Source organism: Doryrhamphus excisus, linkage group LG14 (genome assembly GCF_037039965.1).
Source record: "Doryrhamphus excisus strain RoL-2023G ecotype Guam linkage group LG14, RoL_Dexc_Guam_v1.1, whole genome shotgun sequence".
Taxonomy (NCBI): domain Eukaryota; kingdom Metazoa; phylum Chordata; class Actinopteri; order Syngnathiformes; family Syngnathidae; genus Doryrhamphus; species Doryrhamphus excisus.
This window is the reverse complement of record NC_136370.1, coordinates 16966426-16973515: the sequence shown is the minus strand read 5'-3', so window position 1 is coordinate 16973515 and position 7090 is coordinate 16966426. Positions and strand designations below refer to the sequence as shown.

Below are 7090 nucleotides of genomic sequence, written 5' to 3'. Positions count from 1 at the left end.
ACTTCTTGATTACACGATTTGAGTGGAAAGAGCAAGTATCTAATGCTAGTATTGATAGTAAAAATGCACTTAAAATGTAATCATCACAGTTCATATTTGCGTCTCGTGGGAAACCATGTCATGCAGTGTGGCGCCCTCGTGTGGCAGTTGATCATATGGACAAGTTCAATATGGCTCCTAAGCAACCAGACAACAAATTACACAACACAACTGGACGAGCAAAGTTTTGCTGAGTGTTAAGGTAGTCAAAATGTTTTATATTCATTATTCATACGTATTATTATTATTTAATAAGGAGCAATATATGGAATAGATTAATTGAGTATGTTGGTATGTTAGCTAACGCTTATGTTTACATTTATTAACTAACCCCTTCAAAGATTGACGGATATACAACAGGTAGAAAAACAAAACAGTGACAGTTTCATCGGTTTAAGTAAGAATATCATACAATTAAATGTAGCCTTTTTAAAAAATACATTAAAAAAAAATACATTAAAACGTAAAAGCGGTTTCTCAGGAGTAAATGTGTTTACGATAAATTAAGTGCTGTGATCTTCATGTATGACTTTGCTTTGTTTTCCTGGTCATTATATAAGTAATATTAGTGGCAACATACATTGTTATTAAAGTGTGTGGATGTACTTAACACTTAAAGGATAACTAGCTATAGCACTAGCTAGCTCCAGCAAAAACACATACGTAGATATCTGCACTGCAAGAAGCATCATTTTAATTAACTAAACCGATGTGTGCCGTTATTTAATTAAAATGAACTAAATTTTATTTGAAATTCCTTAAAATAATAAATACCAAAAAATACACAATTTCTATGCGAATTTTGTAACTATTGTGAAAAGGCTTACATAACTTCCGTGCTTTTTCTATGCCAACTTGCACTCACACGAGGGTCACGTGGGTAAGCTGGAACCAATCCCAGCTGCCATCAACTGTTCGTCAGCCAATCGCAGGGCAGTCTTAAACTTTCTTTTTTTGTTCTTATTTTCTGTAACTATGCTTTTTATTTTTGTAATATGGTTGCTCATATGTTCTTATACTGTTATTTATTGAAGGTTTATTGTCATGGTGATGCCAAGTTTTCAGTAGAAGAGTCCCCCCCCCCAAAAATACTATTTACAATCAACAAAACAATTTCAAGAAAGATGCTGTACGACAACACAGCATTACATAACATTACATAAATCAAAACCATACATAAGAGAAAATAAACAATAGAAACAATGTGATATTGTAGTTACTAAGAATTGTTTTACGACGTGAAGCTACTTATGTGTGCTTATGTGGGGGACTTATTATGTCGGTCAATCAAACGCCCCGCCCGTTTATGCTACAAGCTAGCTCTGAGCTAGCGCCGAATTCTGTTTAGCCACCGCTATACACTGCATTGTGACGTCACATCCGGCCGCTCCGAACACAACAGAACGTGTTTGTGATGTTTTGTGACCGAAAGTCATCAAATGCTTGTGACGCCTGTGTAAACATTCATTTGAATTCAGCGTAATTCCACGGAAGTGGAATTTATAACAGAAATGATTGTAGTTGTAGATAAAGTGATGATAAATGTAGACAGCCGGGAGCGGCCATCGTGTTATGATGTTTGACGCCAAACGGTTAAGTCATCTAAAGTAATGTTATTCCCGTTTGTTTTTCAAATGTGGGGGGAAACCGGAGTACCTGGAGAAAAACCACGTGTAACATTCTTGTATTTAAAAATACTGTAGAATATGCAGTGGCCTCCAGAATCATTGGAAGAGTAAGGTTGATTTATGTATTTTTGCTGTAGACTGAAAACTATTACATTGCTTATTCAATCAATAAATAGCACTCAATGAGTTTTTTTTGGGTGTAGACTGCATTTAAAGGCAAAAACAAGTTCAAAACCATTTGTCGGTTTAGGTTCTATGTGACAGAAATAGTAGTATCTTGTGAATTGTGTTGTATTTACAAATTAATCTGCTTTATTATCGCAGATGCAGTCGATTTCTAGGAAGAAAAGTTCACAAAAGAATGAAATACTTTGTCCGGATGAGGAGGTGGTCAGAGAGATGGTGAGTATATTCAAATATTAAAATACTACTCTACTAGAGTCGATCTACACCAGGGGTCTCAAACTCAATTTACCTGGGGGCCAGTGGAGCTAGGGTCTGGGTGAAGCTGGGTGAAAATATTAATAAATATTATATTAAATATTAATCAATATATATATATACCTTTAAAAATAAAAATATAATAAAAATATTAATCATATTAAATATAAATATATATATATAATATATTGATAATATAATATAATAGTCTTCAATGCTTCTGCTATACCCTCCACTTTTCCAGTGCTTTGGTTCTTTGGAAAAGCTCTGATAAAACATTAAATTGTTATAAATTATGATAAATTATTTTTTATTTATTATTAAATAAATGTTTAATGTTAATTTTTATTTTTCAACATGAAATTAGGTGGAAAATAAATAAGCAAATCAAAAAACAAATGAAACAAATTAACAAATTAATTTTTATTTATTATTAAATTATTAAATAAATGTTTCATGTTAATTTTTATTTTTTGACACAAAATAAAATGGAAAAATAAATAAGCAAATCAAAAAACAAATGAAACAAATTAACAAATTATTTTTATTTATATAAATTATTAAATAAATGTTTAATGTTAATTTTTATTCAACACAAAATAAGATGGAAAAATAAATAAGCAAATAAAAAAACGAATGAAATAAATTAACAAATTAATTGTTATTTATTATTAAATTATTAAATACATGTTTAATGTTAATTTTTATTTTTCAACACAAAATAAGGTGGAAAAATAAATAAGCAAATCAAAAAAACAAATGAAACAAATTAACAAATTAACTTTCATATCAAGGCGGGGGCCACAAACTAGCATCCGGCCCGCGGGCCGTGAGTTTGAGACCTCTGATCTACACACTCGACACAAAAGTTCTTTACAGTCAGTAAGGCAATATGGATACTTTCCAGTGTATGGCCAATGGAATCTCCTATGATGACATAGCTGAAGAGGGGCCTGACGTCACTTTCTTGGAGATCATATTGAGCGGTTTTCCACGGATGGTTGGCCTTTCCTACTTCCCGAAGCTCCGCCAGCTCAATATCGTGGGCCAAGACGTAAAGCGCATTGAGGGTCTTGAAAGCCTCCCTTTACTCCAAGAGCTCTGGGTGGTTCAGTGTAAACTAACTGTGAGTGACTTTCTGTTCTATTTTTCTTTTAATTGTACAAATTAGCTCGGATGAGAGGTGAAATATTTTCTAATTCAATGTACTGTGAGCTAGGAGACCAGGGTTCAATTCCACCCTCGGAGTTTCCATGTTCTCCCCGTGCATGCGTGGGTTTTCTCCGGGTACTCCGGTTTCCTCCCACATTCCAAAAACATGCTAGGTTAATTAGCGACTCCAAATTGTCCATAGGTATGAATGTGAGTGTGAATGGTTGTTTGTCTATATGTGCCCTGTGATTGGCTGGCCACCAGTCCAGGGTGTACCCCGCCTCTCGCCCAAAGACAGCTGGGATAGGCTCCAGCACCCCCGCGACCCTCGTGAGGAAAAAGCGTTAGAAAATGAATGAATGAATGAATGAATGTACTGTGAGGGCTGCACGGCGGTCTAGTGGTTAACACGCAGACCTCACAGTTCAATCCCACCCTCGGCCATCTCTGTGTGGAGTTTGCACTCCACACTCTACCCCTCCATCTGGTACTTGTACAATCAGTAACTGTTACATTTGTTCACTTCCTGCTTTCCTAATATAGTTTACGTTTTTTATTTTTTTATTTTTTTATTTTTTGTCACGGGCTGCACGGCGTTCCGAGTGGTTAGAGTGCAGACCTCACAGCTAGGAGACCAGGGTTCAATTCCACCCTCGGCTATCTCTGTGTGGAGTTTGCATGTTTTTCCCCGTGCATGCGTGGGTTTTCTCCGGGTACTCCGGTTTCCTCCCACATTCCAAAAACATGCTAGGTTAATTAGCGACTCCAAATTGTCCATAGGTATGAATGTGAGTGTGAATGGTTGTTTGTCTATATGTGCCCCGTGATTGGCTGGCCACCAGTCCAGGGTGTGGGATAGGCTCCAGCACCCCCGCGACCCTCGTGAGGATAAGCGGTAGAAAATGAATGAATGAATGAATGAATGCACTGTGAATGTGAGAATATTAACCGGCAGAACATTCATTCATTCATTCATTCATTCATTCATTTTCTACCGCTTTTTCCTCACGAGGGTCGCAGGGGTGCTGGAGCCTATCCCAGCTGTCTTTGGGCGAGAGGCGGGGTACACCCTGGACTGGTGGCCAGCCAATCACAGGGCACATATAGACAAACAACCATTCACACTCACATTCATACCTATGGACAATTTGGAGTCGCTAATTAACCTAGCATGTTTTTGGAATGTGGGAGGAAACCGGAGTACCCGGAGAAAAGTATTGAATGTGTTCTTTTCATTATCTGTCTTTTTACAGAAAATATCCGGACTCCAGCATTGTCTTGAGCTGAAGAAACTCATCCTGTATGATAATAAAATCAATGAAATAAAGAATTTAAAATCGCTTGTCAACATGGAAGTCTTGTGGCTCAACAATAACTACATATCTCAGATACAGGTTTGGATGAAAATGATTTTTATATTTAATTATGACTTTCTTAAAGACAAATATCATCGTCTGGTGTGTTTTTCTTCATCCAAAAAGGGCTTGAAGACTCTTCAGAACCTCCAAGAACTAAACCTTGCTGACAATTATATTCAAAGGATCGGTATGTTTATTTTTTGTTGTTGTTTTTTTAGTGTTTTCTATACAATGTTAATTTTTTCTTTGCATACCTTTTAAGGGGACGGCCTTTACAACAACGTCAACCTGAACAGTCTCAATCTGTCCGGGAACAAGATCAGCTCCTTCAAGGTGAGATTGGACATCCTATCATCAGCTCCCCCATAACCATAATAAGGACATAAAGTGCTGTAGAAAATGCATTTTTGCGTACTACAAACATTCATATTTTTGTCTCAGGAGCTGACCCGGCTCACCCGCCTCACCCAACTGAAAGATCTGTCCCTCAGCGACTCCACGTCAACCCCAAACCCGGTGTGTCGGCTGTGTAACTACGCCACCCACGTCCTGTACCACTTGCCTTCGCTTTTGTTTCTTGATACCTACGACGTCTCAAGCGTGCAAGTCAAGGAAGCAGCCGAGGTAAGAGCTTATATACATAAAATCTTAACTTAAATTAACTTAAAATCTTCATTAAAAAAAATCTTAAATTAAAAAATTAAAAATCTTAATTTATTGTCCTCCCGAGGACTTCCGGACGGCTGCCGAAGCCCACTTTCGAATTTTTGCCGCGACATGGGGTTTGTCTTTTAAAAATGTCTGCTCTTAGCATGGTAACGCAGGTCTGCGTTTAGAGGCAATCAGGTCACAACAACCGTAGTGGAAGCTACACAAAGAACCGCTTTTGTCTGATTTTTTTGTCACAAAATAAACAAAGGTAGGACATTGATACATTGTTACTTACATGCTCTTCTGACTCCTTCACATAACAACCAAGTTTGACGGATAGTCTAACTTCCTATTGTTCTCAAAACTGTCCCGTGTGAAGTGCTGTTGGAAGATATTTTTCTGTTGCTTGCCGGGAATCAGAAACTCCAACCACTTCTGCCTGATGCTTGCCTCGTTAGGGAAGTTAAATAAACTTACCTTTCCCCTTAAACCCGAACAAACATTTCCTGGGAGTGGACACAGTGAACAGAGCTAAGTAGAGTGTGTAGGGGGGGACTAGTGGTTAACATGCAGCCCTCACAACTAGGAGACCAGTGTTCAATTCCACCCTCGGCCATCTCTGTGTGGAGTTTGCATGTTCTCCCCGTGCATGCGTGGGTTTTCTCCGGGTACTCCGGTTTCCTCCCACATTCCAAAAACATGCTAGGTTAATTAGCGACTCCAAATTGTCCATAGGTATGAATGTGAGTGTGAATGGTTGTTTGTCTATATGTGCCCTGTGATTGGCTGGCCACCAGTCCAGGGTGTACCCCGCCTCTCGCCCGAAGACAGCTGGGATAGGCTCCAGCACCCCCGCAACTCTTGTGAAGATAAGCGGGAGAAAATGAATGAAAGAATGAATAAATGGATATTAATTTTGGGCAAGGGCTGCACAGTGCTTGAGTGGTTAGCGCGCAGGCTTCACAACTAGGAGGCCTGAGTTCAATTCCACTCTTGACCATCTCTGTGTGGAGTTTTGTGTGGGCTTTCTCCGGGTACTCCGGCTTCCTCCCACATTCCAAAAACATGCTAGGTTAATTAGCGACTCCAAATTGTCCATAGGTATGAATGTGAGTGTGAATGGTTGTTTGTCTATATGTGCCCTGTGATTGATTGGCTGGCCACCAGTCCAGGGTGTACCCCGCTTCTCGCCCGCGACCCTCGTGAGGATAAGCGGTAGAAAATGAATGAATGAAGGATGTTCTCTGTACAGGGTCTCCTTGAAACAGTCCAGTTCAAGTTTAGAGTGATGATCATGTCCATCGCGTCATCACTAATGGAGGGGGCAGGTCTAAAGCGCAACTGGGCATGCTCGGCATCGAACTCGGTGTTAAAAAAAAACGTAAAACAGAGCATGCAGAGTCATCCAAAGGACTTCGATTTTTCTTTCCAAAGCTGTCATCTGTGTTTTTGCTATTTTTCTTTACTTTGACACATGACATTTAAGAACTTTTTTTTTTGGGCGGGGGGGCGGGGGGGGGGGATTACATTTGACATAAGATCCAGTACTACATATTCCCTTCGTTAAAGCCCTCCCTCAGGGTAACATGTTGTCTTTTAGTCCACTGTAATGAAGAAGATGATGTTTTACAACATGCGCGTACGCACGGCTCAGAAGAATCTGGCAGAGAGTAGGCTTCAGCTTCTGGAGAAGAAAAATGCTTCCTTGGAGTCATCCAGAGAAAGCATCCGGTTGCTTAATTACAACTTAAAAAATGTACGTAAGAACTCCGCTCACCGTGTCATGAATGTTACATGTGTAGAATATTCATCTTTAATGCT

General features: G+C 39.0%; 1 protein-coding gene across 1 annotated transcript in view; it reads left to right on the top strand.

Moving 5' to 3' along the window:
- The first annotated feature begins 122 nt into the window (after positions 1-122).
- lrrc9 (leucine rich repeat containing 9) overlaps positions 123-7090 on the top strand; it is a 29945-nt gene continuing 22977 nt past the window's right edge. The window contains exons 1-8 of the mRNA XM_058090441.2: positions 123-241; positions 1992-2069; positions 3016-3234; positions 4514-4654; positions 4742-4805; positions 4881-4951; positions 5060-5242; positions 6870-7025. Of these exons, the coding sequence (XP_057946424.2) occupies positions 1992-2069; positions 3016-3234; positions 4514-4654; positions 4742-4805; positions 4881-4951; positions 5060-5242; positions 6870-7025 (912 nt within the window). The 5' untranslated portion in view covers positions 123-241. The remainder of the gene's footprint in view (positions 242-1991; positions 2070-3015; positions 3235-4513; positions 4655-4741; positions 4806-4880; positions 4952-5059; positions 5243-6869; positions 7026-7090) is intronic.